At 46.1% G+C, this 21163-nt stretch overlaps 2 protein-coding genes across 3 annotated transcripts in view; both read left to right on the top strand.

The window, feature by feature from the left end:
- The window catches only part of LOC135551754 (DENN domain-containing protein 3-like), a 72311-nt gene extending 59227 nt beyond the window's left edge, over positions 1–13084 (top strand). For both annotated transcript variants that reach the window (XM_064982966.1, XM_064982965.1), the window contains 8 exons: positions 279–408; positions 606–713; positions 8925–9067; positions 9928–10088; positions 10422–10561; positions 10944–11062; positions 11373–11510; positions 12285–13084. In XM_064982966.1, the coding sequence (XP_064839038.1) occupies positions 279–408; positions 606–713; positions 8925–9067; positions 9928–10088; positions 10422–10561; positions 10944–11062; positions 11373–11510; positions 12285–12479 (1134 nt within the window). In that variant the 3' untranslated portion in view covers positions 12480–13084. The remainder of the gene's footprint in view (positions 1–278; positions 409–605; positions 714–8924; positions 9068–9927; positions 10089–10421; positions 10562–10943; positions 11063–11372; positions 11511–12284) is intronic.
- Positions 13085–19726: 6642 nt separating this feature from the next.
- Positions 19727–21163, top strand: part of LOC135551751 (focal adhesion kinase 1-like) — a 242328-nt gene continuing 240891 nt past the window's right edge. The window contains exon 1 of the mRNA XM_064982961.1: positions 19727–19893. The gene's annotated coding sequence lies outside the window, so the exon portion shown is untranslated. The remainder of the gene's footprint in view (positions 19894–21163) is intronic.

The raw sequence follows: 21163 nt of genomic DNA, 5'->3' as shown, positions 1-21163 counted from the left end.
AAATTTATTTGTTTGTTTTTAAATACTTTAATAAAAATGGTCTCTCTCGCTTTCTCTCTCTCTCTCGCTTTCTCTCTCTCTCTCGCTTTCTCTCTCTCTCTCGCTTTCTCTCTCTCTCTCGCTTTCTCTCTCTCTCTCGCTTTGTCTCTCTCTCTCGCTTTGTCTCTCTCTCTCGCTTTCTCTCTCTCTCGCTTTGTCTCTCTCTCTCGCTTTGTCTCTCTCTCTCTCGCTTTGTCTCTCTCTCTCGCTTTGTCTCTCTCTCACTTTGTCTCTCTCAGGACCCCCAGTATATGCAGCAAGCTCTGACCAACGCCCTGTTGATGGATGCAGTGGTTGGCTGTCTGCAGTCACAAAAGGCCATTTTTGCAGCAACCAAGTTAGCACACTTTGACAGAATGAAACTGGAAGGTATGCCAAAGTTCATCTTTTAGCATGACTAAAATAAACTTGGTAAAAAAAAAAAATGTTTTTAAATCAACCAAAATCTATGCAGAAGGTTATTGAAATGATTAGCAGAAAGTGCATGTTCATATAACATCTTTTTGCTTCTCAGGAGATGTTCAATTCAAAGTTTGACCTCTGACTTGTCTGTCCATCCTGAGCAGTGCCAATGATGGTTCCCAAAACCACGTCAGAGACCCTGAAACACAAGATCAACCCGTCTCTGGACCGGACTAGCCCCCAGGCGGTAGATGTTCTGCTCTACACCCCAGGTAAACCCTTAAGGCTCACTGTCAGCCTCAAAGGAAGGTGACCGTCATGACGTGGAGTTTCAAAGTAGAGCTGACATCCGACACCATTCAGTTCCTGTTCAACAAACTGGTAGCACTACATATATCTGTTTTATGATTTCCCAGTACTATAAACACCCTGCAGTATTCTCGGTAGATCAAGTAGGTGCTGCCGGTATTTCCTATTCAACCCCACTAAAATGTTCACTCTCCCCAGTCTAGGACATCCCACGTACCTTCACACACTCAGATCATGACTGTCATGGTAGTAAACCTCAAATATGTGTTCTGTAGTCGAGGCATTGCGTGACAACAACAACACAAGACTCATGTTGCCCGTATCCTAGTAACATACGTCACATTCCAGACCTGGGTTCAAATACTATTTGAAATCTTTCAAATACTTTGTGTGTTTGCTTTCATCTGCCTGAAGTGTCAGGTGGGCGGGGTTTGAACTTTTGGGACTTTTCTACTGGTTCCATTGGAACAGGCAAGCTCAATCAAGCACAGCTAAAGCATTTTAAATGATTTCAAGTAGTATTTGAACCCAGGTCTGTCACAGTGCTGCATTCCGCTGCTGCTAGGACAGTGATGGTGTCAGTGTGGCGTCAGCCTCCTTGGTGTCAGTGTGGTGTTACAGCAGGAGACTTGGCCAGAGGCGCTTTTGGTTCCAGAGATTTTTTTACTGCCTCTTAAACAAGTAATGACACCTGCCGATTTTCCCAGCGCATCACCACCAACCACTTCCATCACCACCAACCACTTCCATCACCACCAACCACTTCCATCACCACCAACCACTTCCATCACCACCAACCACTTCCATCACCACCAACCACTTCCTGTTGTGTTCCTCAGTTTCATCCTTAGTTTCATGCGCTGATTACTGGGAGTAGGGTCATACAGTAGGCACAATACAATCACTGAAATTGTTCTTCCTACTCAAACCACAAACATTTATATTATATTACACAGACTTGTATTACACAATGAGATGTGTTTTAGTCTGACTTCTGTATCAATTTGACATCTGAAACTTATGTTTCAAACATGAATCATTTTGAATCATCGTTCTTGTTTTTTCTCAGGCTCAATAGTATGTCTCACAACGTGTTGTTTTGACTAGTTGTCTGACTAGGACAGGTAAGAAACAGACCCTAGTCTGCAAGGATCCTCCCTACACCTAAACTAAAAGGAGCCTCTTAACCTAGTGACATCAGGAAACCAACACACTATCCCTCCTCCTTCCCCTGCTCCTCTCACAGACAGTGGTCCTTCTCCTTCCCCTGCTCCTCTCACAGACAGTGGTCCTTCTCCTTCCCCTGCTCCTCTCACAGACAGTGGTCCTTCTCCTTCCCCTGCTCCTCTCACAGACAGTGGTCCTTCCCCTGGTCCTCTCACAGACAGTGGTCCTTCTCCTTCCCCTGGTCCTCTCACAGACAGTGGTCCTTCTCCTTCCCCTGCTCCTCTCACAGACAGTAGTCCTCCTCCTTTCCCCTGGTCCTCTCACAGACAGTAGTCCTCCTCCTTTCCCCTGCTCCTCTCACAGACAGTGGTCCTTCTCCTTCCCCTGATCCTCTCACAGACAGTGGTCCTTCTCCTTCCCCTGGTCCTCTGACAGACAGTAGTCCTCCTCCTTTCCCCTGGTCCTCTCACAGACAGTAGTCCTCCTCCTTTCCCCTGGTCCTCTCACAGACAGTGGTCCTCCTCCTTCCCCTGATCCTCTCACAGACAGTGGTCCTTCTCCTTCCCCTGGTCCTCTGACAGACAGTAGTCCTCCTCTTTCCCCTGGTCCTCTCACAGACAGTAGTCCTCCTCCTTTCCCCTGGTCCTCTCACAGACAGTAGTCCTCCTCCTTTCCCCTGGTCCTCTCACAGACAGTAGTCCTCCTCCTTTCCCCTGGTCCTCTCACAGACAGTAGTCCTCCTCCTTTCCCCTGGTCCTCTCACAGACAGTAGTCCTCCTCCTTTCCCCTGGTCCTCTGACAGACAGTAGTCCTCCTCTTTCCCCTGGTCCTCTGACAGACAGTAGTCCTCCTCCTTTCCCCTGGTCCTCTGACAGACAGTAGTCCTCCTCTTTCCCCTGGTCCTCTGACAGACAGTAGTCCTCCTCTTTCCCCTGGTCCTCTGACAGACAGTAGTCCTCCTCCTTTCCCCTGGTCCTCTGACAGACAGTAGTCCTCCTCCTTTCCCCTGGTCCTCTGACAGACAGTAGTCCTCCTCCTTTCCCCTGGTCCTCTCACAGACAGTAGTCCTCCTCCTTTCCCCTGGTCCTCTCACAGACAGTAGTCCTCCTCTTTCCCCTGGTCCTCTCACAGACAGTAGTCCTCCTCCTTCCCCTGCTCCTCTCACAGACAGTAGTCCTCCCCTTTCCCCTGGTCCTTTCACAGACAGTAGTCCTCCTCCTTTCCCCTGGTCCTCTGACAGACAGTAGTCCTCCTCCTTTCCCCTGGTCCTCTCACAGACAGTAGTCCTCCTCCTTCCCCTGGTCCTCTCACAGACAGTAGTCCTCCTCTTTCCCCTGGTCCTCTCACAGACAGTGGTCCTCCTCATTCCCCTGGTCCTCTCAGACAGTAGTCCTCCTCCTTCCCCTGGTCCTCTCACAGACAGTAGTCATCCTCCTTTCCCCTGGTCCTCTCACAGACAGTGGTCCTCCTCTTTCCCCTGGTCCTCTCACAGACAGTGGTCCTCCTCTTTCCCCTGGTCCTCTCACAGACAGTAGTCCTTCTCCTTCCCCTGGTCCTCTCACAGACAGTAGTCCTCCTCCTTCCCCTGGTCCTCTCACAGACAGTAGTCCTCCTTCCCCTGCTCCTCTCACAGACAGTGGTCGTCCTCCTTTCCCCTGGTCCTCTCACAGACAGGAGTCCTCCTCTTTCCCCTGGTCCTCTCACAGACAGTAGTCCTCCTCCTTCCCCTGGTCCTCTCACAGACTGTAGTCCTCCTCCTTCCCCTGGTCCTCTCACAGACAGTAGTCCTCCTCCTTTCCCTGGTCCTCTCACAGACAGTAGTCCTCCTCCTTCCCCTGGTCCTCTCACAGACAGTAGTCGTCCTCCTTTCCCCTGGTCCTCTCACAGACAGTAGTCGTCCTCCTTTCTCCTGGTCCTCTCACAGACAGTAGTCGTCCTCCTTTCCCCTGGTCCTCTCACAGACAGTAGTCGTCCTCCTTTCTCCTGGTCCTCTCACAGACAGTAGTCGTCCTCCTTTCCCCTGGTCCTCTCACAGACAGTGGTCGTCCTCATTCCCCTGGTCCTCTCACAGACAGTAGTCCTCCTCCTTCCCCTGGTCCTCTCACAGACAGTAGTCCTCCTCCTTCCCCTGGTCCTCTCACAGACAGTAGTCGTCCTCCTTTCCCCTGGTCCTCTCACGGACAGTAGTCCTCCTTCCCCTGGTCCTCTCACAGACAGTAGTCCTCCTCATTCCCCTGGTCCTCTCACAGACAGTAGTCATCCTCCTTTCCCCTGGTCCTCTCACAGACAGTGGTCGTCCTCATTCCCCTGGTCCTCTCACAGACAGTGGTCGTCCTCTTTTCCCCTGGTCCTCTCACAGACAGTAGTCCTCCTCTTTCCCCTGGTCCTCTCACGGACAGTAGTCCTCCTTCCCCTGGTCCTCTCACAGACAGTAGTCCTCCTCATTCCCCTGGTCCTCTCACAGACAGTAGTCCTCCTCTTTCCCCTGGTCCTCTCACAGACAGTAGTCCTCCTCTTTCCCCTGGTCCTCTCACAGACAGTAGTCCTCCTCTTTCCCCTGGTCCTCTGACAGACAGTAGTCCTCCTTCCCCTGGTCCTCTGACAGACAGTAGTCCTCCTTCCCCTGGTCCTCTCACAGACAGTAGTCGTCCTCATTCCCCTGGTCCTCTCACAGACAGTAGTCCTCCTCATTCCCCTGGTCCTCTCACAGACAGTAGTCCTCCTCTTTCCCCTGGTCCTCTCACAGACAGTAGTCCTCCTCATTCCCCTGGTCCTCTCACAGACAGTAGTCATCCTCCTTTCCCCTGGTCCTCTCACAGACAGTGGTCGTCCTCATTCCCCTGGTCCTCTCACAGACAGTGGTCGTCCTCTTTTCCCCTGGTCCTCTCACAGACAGTAGTCCTCCTCTTTCCCCTGGTCCTCTCACGGACAGTAGTCCTCCTTCCCCTGGTCCTCTCACAGACAGTAGTCCTCCTCATTCCCCTGGTCCTCTCACAGACAGTAGTCCTCCTCTTTCCCCTGGTCCTCTCACAGACAGTAGTCCTCCTCTTTCCCCTGGTCCTCTCACAGACAGTAGTCCTCCTCTTTCCCCTGGTCCTCTCACAGACAGTAGTCCTCCTCTTTCCCCTGGTCCTCTGACAGACAGTAGTCCTCCTTCCCCTGGTCCTCTGACAGACAGTAGTCCTCCTTCCCCTGGTCCTCTCACAGACAGTAGTCCTCCTCCTTCCACTGGTCCTCTCACAGACAGTAGTCCTCCTCTTTCCCCTGGTCCTCTCACAGACAGTAGTCCTCCTCTTTCCCCTGGTCCTCTCACAGACAGTAGTCCTCCTTCCCCTGGTCCTCTCACAGACAGTAGTCCTCCTCCTTCCCCTGGTCCTCTCACAGACAGTAGTCGTCCTCCTTTCCCCTGGTCCTCTCACAGACAGTAGTCGTCCTCCTTTCTCCTGGTCCTCTCACAGACAGTAGTCGTCCTCCTTTCTCCTGGTCCTCTCAGACAGTAGTCGTCCTCCTTTCCCCTGGTCCTCTCACAGACAGTGGTCGTCCTCATTCCCCTGGTCCTCTCACAGACAGTAGTCCTCCTCCTTCCCCTGGTCCTCTCACAGACAGTAGTCCTCCTCCTTCCCCTGGTCCTCTCACAGACAGTAGTCCTCCTCCTTCCCCTGCTCCTCTCACAGACAGTAGTCGTCCTCCTTTCCCCTGGTCCTCTCACAGACAGTAGTCGTCCTCCTTTCCCCTGGTCCTCTCACAGACAGTAGTCGTCCTCCTTTCCCCTGGTCCTCTCACAGACAGTAGTCGTCCTCTTTTCCCCTGGTCCTCTCACAGACAGTAGTCATCCTCCTTTCCCCTGGTCCTCTCACAGACAGTGGTCGTCCTCATTCCCCTGGTCCTCTCACAGACAGTGGTCGTCCTCATTCCCCTGGTCCTCTCACAGACAGTGGTCGTCCTCTTTTCCCCTGGTCCTCTCACAGACAGTAGTCCTCCTCTTTCCCCTGGTCCTCTCACAGACAGTAGTCCTCCTTCCCCTGGTCCTCTCACAGACAGTAGTCCTCCTCATTCCCCTGGTCCTCTCACAGACAGTAGTCCTCCTCTTTCCCCTGGTCCTCTCACAGACAGTAGTCCTCCTCCTTCCCCTGGTCCTCTCACAGACAGTGGTCTTCCTCATTCCCCTGGTCCTCTCAGACAGTAGTCCTCCTCCTTCCCCTGGTCCTCTCACAGACAGTAGTCCTCCTCTTTCCCCTGGTCCTCTCACAGACAGTAGTCCTCCTCTTTCCCCTGGTCCTCTCACAGACAGTAGTCCTCCTCTTTCCCCTGGTCCTCTCACAGACAGTAGTCCTCCTCTTTCCCCTGGTCCTCTCACAGACAGTAGTCCTCCTTCCCCTGGTCCTCTCACAGACAGTAGTCCTCCTCCTTCCCCTGGTCCTCTCACAGACAGTAGTCGTCCTCCTTTCCCCTGGTCCTCTCACAGACAGTAGTCGTCCTCCTTTCTCCTGGTCCTCTCACAGACAGTAGTCGTCCTCCTTTCTCCTGGTCCTCTCACAGACAGTAGTCATCCTCCTTTCCCCTGGTCCTCTCACAGACAGTGGTCGTCCTCATTCCCCTGGTCCTCTCACAGACAGTAGTCCTCCTCCTTCCCCTGGTCCTCTCACAGACAGTAGTCCTCCTCCTTCCCCTGGTCCTCTCACAGACAGTAGTCCTCCTCCTTCCCCTGCTCCTCTCACAGACAGTAGTCGTCCTCCTTTCCCCTGGTCCTCTCACAGACAGTAGTCGTCCTCATTCCCCTGGTCCTCTCACAGACAGTGGTCGTCCTCTTTTCCCCTGGTCCTCTCACAGACAGTAGTCCTCCTCTTTCCCCTGGTCCTCTCACAGACAGTAGTCCTCCTTCCCCTGGTCCTCTCACAGACAGTAGTCCTCCTCATTCCCCTGGTCCTCTCTCAGACAGTAGTCCTCCTCCTTCCCCTGGTCCTCTCACAGACAGTAGTCCTCCTCTTTCCCCTGGTCCTCTCACAGACAGTAGTCCTCCTCTTTCCCCTGGTCCTCTCACAGACAGTAGTCCTCCTTCCCCTGGTCCTCTCACAGACAGTAGTCCTCCTCATTCCCCTGGTCCTCTCACAGACAGTAGTCCTCCTCTTTCCCCTGGTCCTCTCTCAGACAGTAGTCCTCCTCATTCCCATGGTCCTCTCACAGACAGTAGTCCTCCTCTTTCCCCTGGTCCTCTCTCAGACAGTAGTCCTCCTCATTCCCATGGTCCTCTCACAGACAGTAGTCCTCCTCCTTCCCCTGGTCCTCTCACAGACAGTAGTCCTCCTCTTTCCCCTGGTCCTCTCTCAGACAGTAGTCCTCCTCTTTCCCCTGGTCCTCTCTCAGACAGTAGTCCTCCTCCTTCCCCTGGTCCTCTCTCAGACAGTAGTCCTCCTCATTCCCCTGGTCCTCTCACAGACAGTAGTCCTCCTCTTTCCCCTGGTCCTCTCTCAGACAGTAGTCCTTCTCATTCCCATGGTCCTCTCACAGACAGTAGTCCTCCTCCTTCCCCTGGTCCTCTCACAGACAGTAGTCCTCCTCTTTCCCCTGGTCCTCTCTCAGACAGTAGTCCTCCTCATTCCCATGGTCCTCTCACAGACAGTAGTCCTCCTCTTTCCCCTGGTCCTCTCACAGACAGTAGTCCTCCTCTTTCCCCTGGTCCTCTCACAGACAGTGGTGTGTTTTTCTAGGCCTATCCTGCTGATTATTACAATTCCCGCTGATCTGTATCCAATCAGAAGGTGGCATGGTCGTGGCCACGGTATAAGATGTGGAGATGACCGTCTAGGCATTAGTAACAGTGCTGCTTCAGCACAGAGCACCATTGAAGTCCTAGCTCTCAGGGTCTAAATGTAGGTCATTAATATGTGCCGTTGGACAGAGTCCATATTCCTTCCTCCTTTCCGTTCTGTTCTTCACTCCTCCCCATGAAAGGGAGGATGTGACACGTCTTTTTTTTTTTTTTTTCCTATTATGATTTATAAAAAGAATTGTTACGCCATCAGAGAAAATAGAACAGTTTGTGATTGCATTTGAAAATCTGATTGATGTCTTACTAGATCATGAATGATATCTGACAAAAGTTCCATATGCGTGACATTATGTGTAACTGTCAATGTTTACACTTCGTGTGTGTGTGTGTATATGAGAGAGAGATGTTGACCGTGTGTGTGTGAGACAGAGATGTTGACTGTGAATGTTTACTCTTTGTGTGTGTGTGTGTGTGTGTGTGTGTGTGTGTGTGGGTGTGTGTGAGAGAGAGAGGGAGATGTTGACTGTGAATGTTTACTCTTCGTGTCTGTGTTTGAGAGCGAGATGTTGACTGTGAATGTTTACTCTTTGTCTGTGTGTGTGTGTTAGAGAGATGTTGACTGTGAATGTTTACTCTTTGTGTGTGTGTGTGTGAGAGAGATATATTCAGCCTGGCTCATAACAAACTAGAAGATGTATTATAAATAGATATTTATTATAAAGAATAATCCATATCTTTCAGCTTCAGTCTTCATCAGGGTGTTGCCTACGTATAGTTACTATCTAGTCAAACCATGACGTCCTTACTGTATGAGTTGGATCTAATTGATTTGTTCAGTATGAGAGAGAGATTCTGCTTGATTTGTTCAGTAGGAGAGAGAGATTCTGCTTGATTTGTTCAGTACGAGAGAGAGATTCTGCTTCATTTGTTCAGTACGAGAGAGAGATTCTGCTTGATTTGTTCAGTACGACAGAGAGATTCTGCTTGATTTGTTCAGTACGAGAGAGAGATTCTGCTTGATTTGTTCTGTACGAGAGAGAGATTCTGCTTGATTTGTTCAGTACGAGAGAGAGATTCTGCTTGATTTGTTCAGTACGAGAGAGAGATTCTGCTTGATTTGTTCAGTATGAGAGAGAGATTCTGCTTGATTTGTTCAGTATGAGAGAGAGATAAAATAAATAGAAAATGTGAATTCAGGCATTTCAGCCTTCATCAAAATGTTTGTTTACATCCTCAGGCCAGCTGGGCGTATCGTTCGACACCGAGGGTGATGGGAACCCCAAACTGTGGTGCGCCCTGAGCGACGGGAAAGTTGTGGTGTTTGATGCAGCCAGCTGGTCCATGCAACAAAGCCAACTTCAAGTAGGCTCTTCACGAGTGGTAAGGGTGTGGATGTGGAACAGGGATGAGACCGCTATTTTAAAAGAAAAGGAAAATTCAAAGGGAGAAGGACAATTATAGATGTATGAAGAAGCAGTAGTTATTCACTGACCACAATCATATAGATGTATGAAGAAGCAGTAGTTATTCACTGACCACAGTCATATAGATGTATGAAGAAGCAGTAGTTATTCACTGACCACAGTCATATAGATGTATGAAGAAGCAGTAGTTATTCACTGACCACAATCATATAGATGTATGAAGAAGCAGTAGTTATTCACTGACCACAATCATATAGATGTATGAAGAAGCAGTAGTTATTCACTGACCACAATCATATAGATGTATGAAGAAGCAGTAGTTATTCACTGACCACAATCATATAGATGTATGAAGAAGCAGTAGTTATTCACTGACCACAGTCATCTTTCTGCTTTGACCCATTTGAACTATATTTAGTGTTTTTGTCCAATAAAATAACTCAAGGGAATCTGCTGCCCCCTGGTGGTGTCTGAAATTGAAGACTTACGTTACCACACTTCCAAGTCTTGTGTTCACTTGCTAATTGGAACAAATCTGAGAAAAGCCCGTGGTAATCAAGCTTGCTTCCATGGCTTAAAGAAAGCTTCTGGAAAGCCTGTCTGTTTAAAAAAAAATTAAAAAAATCTAATTTAGCCGATGCTCTTATCCAGAGCGACTTACAGTAGTGAGTGCAGACATTTTCATACTGGTCCCCTGTCGAAAACAAACCCACAACCCTGGCATTGCAAGAGCCATGCTCTACCTACTGAGCTACATGGGTTATACATTATAATGGTTAATATCTTCCCAATGCTATTTTATGTTGTTTTCTTCAGAACTGCATGCTGGGAGTGGACCGGCAGCAGGTGTGGATTGGCTCTCAGGATTCCGTCATTTACATAATCAGCACCCGCAGCATGTCCTGTAACAAGCAGCTGACGGACCACCGCAGTGAGGTCACAGGGTTGGCCCTAGGGGAGCGCAGCGAGAAATACAGGTGAGGTGTGACACTGACATGCATCAAACATACAGCTACTACTGGCATCACAACCATGGAGAGAGCCTTCTTTTTAGGAGCCTATGATAAAGCCATCAATGAGCAGTCCCAGCTCTAAGTACAGTCAATGACATCCTTTATTTATACCTGGGCTGTGTTCATTAGGCACCAAACAGAAGGAAATGGACTGAAACACAGAGCAACAATCTGAATTTGTATAAGAAATTCTCCTTGTTTTGCTCCTGTGTGCCATCCTGAACATAGCCCTGCTGATTCTGCTCTATGGTATCAGTAACGTTAGTCTTTACCTGTGTCATGTACTCCCTGTTGCAGCCCCAAGGTGGCGTACTCCTGCAGTGAGGAAGGTACAGTGATGACGTGGGACGTGTCCACACTGCAGGTGAGGAAACAGTTCAGGCTCTCCTGTGACCGTCTCCAGTCCGTTCAGCTCTGCAGTGGAACCCTATGGTGCTGTAAGTACACATAAAAACTAGTGTACATCAAATGATGAAAATTACTTCTGGCTATATTAGACTTAAGCAATAAGGCCCAAGGAGGTGTGGTATATGGCCAATATACCACGGCTAAGGGCTGTCCTGAGACACGACACGGCGCAGAGTGCCTGGACACTGCCCTTAGCCGTGGTATATTGGCCATATACAACAAATCCATGAGGTGCCTTATTGCTATTTGGTTACCAATGTAATTGGAGCAGTAAAAATTAATTTTTGTCATACCCTTGGTATACAGTCTGATATACCATTGCTGTCAGCCAATCAGCATTCAGGGCTCGAACCACCCAGTTTATAATAATGTATATGACAGATTGGTTGTTATTCCTCCTACGTCATTCAGGTGCCAGAGACTGCATTATGGAGGTGTGGAAAAACGGAACGTTGACTCGCAGGATCTCCCTTCCTGAACAGCTCCGTGGCTCCCCCACCGCCTTTAGCAGCTTCCTGCTCTACCAGGAGGTGACTCGTGGTTTATGTGTCTGTAGAAATATAGAAATGAAACAAGCTGAGGCTAGTACTTTTCAGAACCTACCAGGCTGGATGAAATGTTGTTTTTGAAAGGCACTGACTTTGGACCAGAAAGTTACCCGGGCTAGTGGAAATCGTGACCTGCTTGCCCGGCTGGCCAGTGTCATGTTTCATCTCTGCATGTATTGTATACATAGTATGTCATATTTAATATATAGCCTACTGTGATCAGTGAGGTTTGTGCTACTTTGACATGGTACGGGGGTGATGAAGGACTGCTGTTGTGTGCTATGTGTTTCAGAAGGAGCAGCTGTGGACGGCCTGTATAGACGTAGGGGAACTGTGTGTGTGGCACCTCGCAGAGCTCACCAAGCCCTTCCAGAGGATCCAGTTGCCCGACTGTGCAGGTGTCACCTGCCTCATCAAGGTCAAAAACCAGGTGAGACTATCTGCAGACTGCATTGTAGACCGAAAATTAGGATGCTTCTATTCTACTCTACTGTAGTTTCCATCACAGGGCTTGAGTACTCTACTGTAGTTTTCATTAAAGGGCTTGAGTACTCTACTGTAGTTTCCATCAAAGAGCTTGAGTACTCTACTGTAGTTTCCATTAAAGGGCTTGAGTACTCTACTGTAGTTTCCATTAAAGGGCTTGAGTACTCTACTGTAGTTTTCATCAAAGGGCTTGAGTACTCTACTGTAGTTTTCATCAAAGGGCTTGAGTACTCTACTGTAGTTTTCATTACAGGGCTGGAGTACTCTACTGTAGTTTTCATTACAGGGCTGGAGTACTCTACTGTAGTTTCCATTACAGGGCTTGAGTACTCTACTGTAGTTTCCATTAAAGGGCTTGAGTACTCTACTGTAGTTTCCATTAAAGGGCTTGAGTACTCTACTGTAGTTTCCATTAAAGGGCTTGAGTAGTCTACTGTAGTTTTCATAAAAGGGCTTGAGTAGTCTACTGGACTACTAGATACACTACTTACAGTTAATACTGTATTTAGGTATTCTATTATGTGAAAGTATTCATTGGTCTAAATCAGCCTTGGATCCCCTTCCTGGGTTTTCAGCTTAAAAAAAAATAATACACAATAGATCATTCATAGCACAATGCATTCTGACATGCTGTCCATTGTCAATTTAACATGTCTTACTAAAAACAGAGATGTGGTTTAATGACCAATAAGAGACATCTTTTACCCTGTCCTGTCAGATCTGGGTTGGTGGCCGGAGCTCGGGGAAGTCCAGGGGGAAGATCTACGTAGTGGATACCCAGCGACACACGGTGGAGAAGGAGCTGGTAGCTCACACAGACTGTGTCCAGACACTGTGCTCCGCAGAGGACCGCTATGTGCTGAGTGGGGCGGCCCGCGAGGATGGGAAGATAGCCATCTGGAAAGTGGAGTAACTGGAATGGAACTCAATACTGCCCCCCGGTGCAGTATTGGGTTCAGAACAGGGTCGTGTTCATTAGGCACCAAACGGTAGAAAATGGACTGAAACAGAGAGCGGCTACATGGGCCAATAAGAAACACTCTTTTTTTTGTTTTCTGTTGAAAAAGATTTTGCTACGTTGTGCTCTAATAACCCAGGTTATTGTGAACCGTTGGGAAATGGACTTATTGTGATTTTAGACTGTCTGTGGATGGATGACTGACCCAAAGACAAAATAAGTCTTCCTTATGATTGCATGGGTTTTTGTATTGTTGCTCATTAGACTTACAACAACTGAAGTAATTTGTCCAGCCTATAGTTAAATACCCTTTTGTTTATGTTCAGCAGTGTTAACTGCTTATTTTAATATTAACATCTAAGGGCAAGTCTTATCTTTTTATATTGGAACTACAATAGAGTTGCATGACAAGTGATTCACAACCATATGAGTATTTTACATTTAATAAATATGGGTTTTTTGTTGTTGTAAATAAACCTTTTTGTATGTTTTAATACACAATACTACATTTTTGTATTGTTTACTGGTGTTATTATACATGTATTATTAAAAAATGTATGAATTAAGACTCAATTTATTTGGCTCTGCATGTAACATGACACAAACTATTTTCTAAACATTCTAAACAATGAAAAAGTGAAATATTAACCGTAAATAGTAGTTTCATGTGTATTCTGTATATGATTTTGACACCAGGGGGCAGTATAACATCTATTGGCTTTAAATTGACATCCCAGAGCTGACGTCTAAACCCAAGTCATGGGATTTAACTGACTGAAACCAATGACTTTTAACATTATTTCTATATAGCAATTTGACTGTGATGCTAAGGCCAGGTGTTTTGGTATATTCTTGGGGATTATAACATTTTAACCCACTTGGCCCATATTCAATCAGATATAATAATGTGTCTGCCTTCATACAGTACAGTCAGATCTGTATTAAATCCCATTACGGTGGCTGCAGGGAAGCCCGTATCTTCATAATCTGAGAACCCTCTTAATCACACCAGCAGATGTCAAAATCATTGAAATCATCATCCAAGTGCCAGTGTTCCAATTCTAATTCTCCAACTGTCCCCAGCTCTAGGGGTATAAATCCCTCTCCTCTCTGTGCTTATACAATGCAGCACAGAGACATAATCAGACCACAGTTTTAATTTGGCTGCAGATTGTAAAAAAAATTGTGGTTTCCTCAGATTTGGCTGGATTGGAATTTACCCAATGGGTTTCAAATGCCATCTCTTTTACTCATAACTACAAGTTACTTTGAGTTGTAATTGAATCCAGAGATCTGGAAGACTGATGATGCCTAAAATAGCAGGACTAGATTACACAGGGCGCTGTTGAATTTATATCCACCGATAAAGTGACAGCAATAAGATTAGTTTAGTCCAACACACACATAGAACAGGTAGGCTCCTCCCACCACAGGCACATTTTACTTCCCAGATGAACTCCTGTATGTTTGTGGGCAGATGGGTAAACAAAATATACTGTATAAACATGTTGTAGGCAGTTATGTGTTGACTGAATACCAAACTGCAACCTATTTCCTGCATCTTGGGCTAATTTAGACCAGGCCCCAGTTTCCCAAAAGCATCTTATAGCTAATTAGAACTTTAGAACCATAGCATCCTGTGGTTCTAAATTGATCTTAGCCTCAAGATGCTATTGGGAAACTGGGCCCTGGGCCCTTGTCAAACGTAATGAGCTGTAGGAAATAGGATGCCATTTGGGACTGTGTTCAGGTTGATGTTCCTGTAGGTTTTCTCCATATTCGCTAAAAGTGGTGCCATTTTTTTATCACTATTTGTATTTACTGTAAATAGCCAAGAAATCTTGAAGATGAAAATGACTGATTTTATTATACCCAGGGAAACTGGATACCACAGAAACGGTACATTACCAATCAAGCAACGTTATGAAAGACGGCCCTGTGGCACCATTGCCCTGACCTGGGTCTCTGTCATTTTCCTGTTAAGCATGAGGTTTGGATGATTCCCTATTCCAAGGGATACTCTGTTTTCAGGTTGTACAGACTTTTAGAACTAACATTGTGTGGGTTGGTGATTGTCCATGACAAATAGGAATCTGCCTCTTATGAGCCAGAACTGAGCGCTGCTGAGTGAACAACCATTTGCTATTTATGAAAAGAATCAGAGAGATATGTATGTGGCAGTTGAACTGAGAGAGGTTTTTATTGTGTGTGTTTCATATGGATAGAACTCTACTACCATATGCACTGTAGAGACCATCGATTAAATCAATTTGATGGGCAAAATAAATTACTGAGGTAAATGTCTCTGCGTAGTTCAGGAAACGGTGGGTACCGGTAGTTGTATTACGCTAACTGTGATCTGTGCATAGTTCAGGAAACGGTGGGTACCGGTAGTTGTATTACGCTAACTGTGATCTGTGCATAGTTCAGGAAACGGTGGGTACCGGTAGTTGTATTACGCTAACGGTGATCTGTGCGTAGTTCAGGAAACGGTGGGTACCGGTAGTTGTATTACGCTAACTGTGATCTGTGCATAGTTCAGGAAACGGTGGGTACCGGTAGTTGTATTACGCTAACGGTGATCTGTGCGTAGTTCAGGAAACGGTGGGTACCGGTAGTTGTATTACGCTAACTTTGATCTGTGCGTAGTTCAGGAAACGGTGGGTACCGGTAGTTGTATTACGCTAACTTTGATCTGTGCATAGGTCAGGAAACGGTGGGTACCGGTAGTTGTATTGAACTTGCATCGAGTTTCTCTTTATCAAGAGTCCCCACCATCAGAAATACTGTAGTACACACGATATGGTGTGGGCTGTGGGAACATTATGCTTCCCTATATTGGATAGATACCATAGTTAGAGCACGTAATGCATAATAATATAAACTCAGCAAAAAAAGAAACGTCCCTTTTTCAGGACCTTGTCTTTCAAAGATAATTCGTAAAAATCCAAATAACTTCACAGATCTTCATGGTAAAGGGTTTAAACACTGTTTCCCAATGCTTGTTCAATGAACCATAAACAATTAATGAACATGCACCTGTGTAACGGTTGTTAAGACACTAACAGCTTACAGACGGTAGGCAATTAAGGTCACAGTTATGAAAACGTAGGACACAAAAGAGACTTTCTACTGATTCTGAAAAACACCACAAGAAAGATGCCCAGGTCCCCTGCTCATCTGCGTGAATGTGCCTTAGACATGCTGCAAGGAGGCACGAGGACTGCAGATGTGACCAGGACAATAAATTGCAATGTCCGTACTGCGAGACGCCTAAGACAGCGCTACAGGGAGGCAGAACGGACAGCTGATCGTCCTCGCAGTGGCAGACTACGTGTAACAATACGTGCACGGGATTGGTACATCCGAACATCACACCTGCGGTACAGGTACTGGATTGCAACAACAACTGCCGGAGTTACACCAGGAATGCACAATCCCTCCATCAGTGCTCAGACTGTCAGCAATAGGCTTGTAGGCCTGCTGTAAAGGCAGGTCCTCACCAGACATCACCGGCAACAACGTTGCCTATGGGCACAAACCCACCGTCGCTGGACCAGACAAGACTGGCAAAAAGTGGTCTTCACTGACAATTCGCGGTTTTGTCTCACCAGGGGTGATGGTCGGATTCACGTTTATCGTTGAAGGAATGAGTGTTACACAGAGGCCTGTACTCTGAAGCGGGATCGATTTGGAGATGGCGGGTCCAGGGCGGTGTGTCACAGCATCATCGGACTGAGCTTGTTGTCATTGCAGGCAATCACAAAGCTGTGCGTTACAGGGAAGACATCCTCCTCCCTCATGTGGTACCCTTCCTGCAGTCTCATCCTGACATGACCCTCCAACATGATAATGCCACCAGACATGCTGCTCGTTCTGTGTGTGATTTCCTGCAAGTCAGTGTTCTGCCATGGCCAGCGAAGAGCCCGGATCTCAATCCCATTGAGCACGTCTGGGACCGGTTGGATCGGAGTGTGAGGGCTAGGGCCATTCCCCCTAGAAATGTCAGTAAACTTGCAGGTGCCTTGGTGGAAGAGTGGGGTAACATCTCACAGCAAGAACTGGCAAATCTGATGCAGTCTATGAGGGGGAGATGCACTGTAGTACTTAATGCAGCTGGTGGCCACACCAGATACTGACTATTTTGAACCTCCCCTTTGTTCAGGGACACATTATTCCATTTATGTTAGTCACATGTCTGTGGAACATGTTCAATTTATGTCTCAGTTGTTGAATCTTGTTATGTTCATACAAATATTTACACATGTTAAGTTTTCTGAAAATAAACGCAGTTGACAGTGAGAGGACGTTTATTTTTTTGCTGAGTTTATGTTATTTATCTAAAGGGACTTATAGTCAAACATTTTTAACATATAGGTAGTCCCAGGAAACAAACCCACTATCCTGGTGTTACAAGCACCATGTTATACCAACTGAGCTACAGAGGACCACATCCCACATTTAGAACTGACGATAAGCATTGAATCACTACTGTAATGACAAGTTACCAGTCATACACTTTCTTTTTACGGTGGCAATACAACAAAACCCCCAAGGTTGTGATTTCCAGAACGGAGAATCAGAGGGAGCGTCAGGTTACCAGTGAACAGGTGCTCCTTGCCTTGCACCCCTCTGATGTGGGGGAAGGGTTGGGATGGTGTGGAAGTGGTTCCTGGGTGGGGTAGTACTGGGGTGTTGGGGTACAGGGGTGATGCAATCACTAAATGGTAGCCCTTTTCATTGACACATTGTCTCCAGGTAACTTGACTCCACAGCAGGCCCACAGTGTTCTTCCCAAAGCACAGATCATGTTATATTCTGATGGTAGGGTTGGAGTGGGGAAATGTGACCCCAGATCTGTAGGCTAAGTGACTTTATGGGCAACTCCTACTACTAGAGAGGGAACATCAAACTGGTAGTGTGTGCAGAGACTTGGATCCCAATGGAAGGAGTGTAGACAGCTACAAGTAGTATGACCACGACATTGGTCACTCAGTCAAACATACAGTGCATTTTGAAAGTATTCAGACCACTAGATTTTTACCACATTTTGTTACTTTGCAACCTTATTTTCTATAATTAATTAAATTGTTTTTCCCCCTCAAATCTACACACACACACACACACACACACACACACACACACACACACACACACACACACTACCCCATAATGACCAAGCAACAACAGGTCAATTAATTTAAAAAAATATTACAAATAAAAACAGAAATATCACATTTACATAATATTCAGACCCTTTACTCTGTACTTTGTTGAAGCACCTTTGGCAGCGAATGAAGCCCCAAGTCTTCTTGGGTATGACGCTACAAACTTGGCACACCTGTATTTGAGGAGTTTCCCATTATTCTCTGCAGATCCTTTCAAGCTCTGTCAGGTTGGATGGGGAGCGTCACTTCACAGCTATTTTCAGGTCTCTCCAGAGATTATCAAATGGGTTCAAGTCCGGGCTCTGGCTGGGCTACTCAAGGACATTCAGAGACTTGTCCCGAAGCCACTCCTGTGGTGTTTTGACTGTGTGCTTAGGGTCGTTGTCCTTTTGGAAGGTGAATCTTCACCCCAGTCTGAGGTCCGGAGCAGGTTGTCATCAAGGATTTCTCCGTACTTTGCTCCGTTCATCTTTCCCTCAATCCTGACTAGTCTCCCAGTCCCTGCCGCTGAAAAACATCCCCACAGCATGATGCTGCCACCACCATGCTTCACCGTAGGGATGGTGCCAGGTTTCCTCCAGACATGACGGTTGGCATTCAGGTCAAAGGGTTCAATCTTGGTTTCATCAGACCAGAGAATCTTGTTTTTCATGGTCAAAAAGTCAAAAAGTCCTTTAGGTGCCTTTTGGCAAACTCCAAGCGGACTGTCATGTGCCTTTTACTGAGGAGTGGCTTCTGTCTGGCCACTCTACCATAAAGGCCTGATTGGTGGAGTGCTGCAGAGATGGTTGTCCTTCTGGAAGGTTCTCTCATCTCTGCAGAGGAACTCTGGAGCTCTGTCAGAGTGACCATCAGGTTTTTGGTCACCTCCCTGAACAAGGCACTTCTCTCCCGATTGCTCAGTTTGGCAGGGTGGCCAGCTCTAGGAAGACTCTTGGTGGTTCCAAACTCTTCCATTTAAGAATGATGGAGGCCATTGTGTTCTTTAATGCTGCAGAAATGTTTTGGTACCCATCCTCAGATCTTTGCAACACCATATTCCTGTCTCAGAGCTCTACGGACAATTCGACCTTATGGCTTGGTTTTTGCTCTGACATGCACTGTCAACTGTGGGACCTTATATATTATGTCCAATCAATTGAATTTACCACACCAATCAAGTTGTAGAAAATCTCAAGGATGATCAATGGAAACAGGATGCACCTGAGCTCAATTTAGATTCTCATAGCAAAGGGTCTGAATACTTATGTAAATAAGATATTTCTGTTGATTATTTTTTATACACTTGCAAAAATGTCTAAAAACCTGTTTTCGCTTTGTCATTATGGGGTATTGTGTGTAGATTTCTGAATGCACTGACTATAAATACACTCAACCTCACAAATGACATAATTAAATATGAACAAAATAAAACTGACCTATAAAAATAAAATCAAGTAACACCAAGAGATGTTTTATTGTCACATACACAGCTATGTTTAAAATCGTACAGTATATAAGACTATTATTACATTATTAGCTCACGGTGCAGAAGGTCATTTGCAATATTGTCTGAAAGAAATTCACATCATAGACTACACAGTGACTTCAGGTGCACCCTTTTTGAAGTTTTAGAACCTTACATTGTAGCCTTTGATGTCACATATAACACAATTAGTGCATGGGCACCACACAATGTATCACAATGTATGACTTGAAACACAAAAACATTTGAAGTAGAATAATGTTTCAAAGAGATACTTGAGGTTTGTCAGTATGAATGTTGTCTGAGTGTGTGGGGCATTGGCTGCTACAGTTTGTGTAGTTGGGAGTGTAGTTGCTTCAACTGTGGGCCAGTTGAACCTGGGTCTGTGCTCTCTGAAATCCTTGAGACCTTCCTACCCCATTGAAGTTGACGTTTAAAATGGTCAAGGTTATATAAGGGTTATGAGTTAAGGTTAGGGTTTAGGGTGGGCACGTCCCAAGGATCCCGGATAGCACTGACCTTGTTTCAGCGTGTCAGCCATATTGGAATGCTCTGCTCAGGATGGGAAGTACAGAACGAGGCGTAGTAGGCGAGACTGGAGTGGTGGGCAGAGAAAGCAGAGCGCACGAACCACTAAGCAACTTCAGTTTTTTGAAGGATTTAAAACTCATATAAACGAGGAATTACACCGGTAAACTAAAGTGAATTGTCCGACACGCGAATTGGATAAGCCAAAGTGAGTACGGTTATGTTTCTTATATTATATCCTGGTGTATAATGTAGGCGACTTCCAGGCGAAGTGTGTGTGATGGAGCGTGTGCTTTGCCTACACATTGACGTTTCCTCCCATAAAATTACAAGTTGTTTTCCTTATCACCTATCTTTCTGTTGAAGATGTCTAGATAATATGTCGTTCTCAATCATTGTGTTGTCTATCAATTGATACTTCATCGCTATAACGAAAGCATATCACACATGTAGCCCATTCAATTTAGAAATGATACTCTGGTCGTCATTCATTAAATCTTTAGGAAACTATGGTAATCGGAATCTCCACAAATGTGTGTGTGTGTGTGTGTGTGTGTGTGTGTGTGTGTGTGTGTGTGTCCCAATATGCTCATAAAGTCTTCATTCGTAAATTCCCGTAGTTTATGTCTTTTGAATTCCATGATTGTCTGTGTATTCAGGTTATACCTTTCTGAAATATATCGTTTGTATGTTGTAGCTAGGTAACCAAGCTTATGGATGTTTCCTGAAGATTTGGGTGGTTGATTACACCCTTGTGAAGCTTATTACATTTGGATATTGGCGTGGCATTTCTTGTTGTTGTTGTTACTGTTTTTACTACTGTAAACCCGAGGCTCTGGAAATTAAATTACACTGAAGTCCTTTATTTTTAGTACCAGTGAGTTCTTTTTATTTTTTTATTTCACCTTTATTTAACCAGGTAGGTCAGTTGAGAACAAGTTCTGAGGGTAAAGATACAGTATAATCACATATTGTCCAAGTTACAACTTTTAATTTATACATGTATGATTCAATATCGGAAGTTGTTGAAAGGCAATATGACCAGACCTTGGTCCGCCATAATATTGTGTTTCATGTTGTTGAGTATACATTCCCAATGTTCTTCAAGGACATTCCAAATATCTACTTGTCTGCTTGAGACTTACAAGAAACTTTTGTATCGAGTGAGAAGGTGGGACAGTGTTGCACTTAGGGCCTGTATTTACCAAGTGTCCCAGAGTAGGAGTGCTGATCTGGGATCAGGTTCTCCCTGTCCATAATAACCTGCAATATTATTATCGAAAAGGCAATACAGATCCTAGATCAGAACTCCCACTCTGAGACACTAAAATACAGGCCCAGATCCACCACTTTTAAAGTACACTTTCAGAGCCAGGAAGGCAGATTTAGACAGACTTCTTAATGATGACACAAACACTTGACAGTTTGTAATCTAATGGGCTGGCAGTGATAAGGGGAATTAAATGAAACATAAAGGC

This window comes from Oncorhynchus masou, chromosome 13 (genome assembly GCF_036934945.1).
Source record: "Oncorhynchus masou masou isolate Uvic2021 chromosome 13, UVic_Omas_1.1, whole genome shotgun sequence".
Lineage (NCBI taxonomy): Eukaryota > Metazoa > Chordata > Actinopteri > Salmoniformes > Salmonidae > Oncorhynchus > Oncorhynchus masou.
Note: the sequence above shows the minus strand (reverse complement) of the source record. Positions and strands in the feature narration are given on the sequence as shown.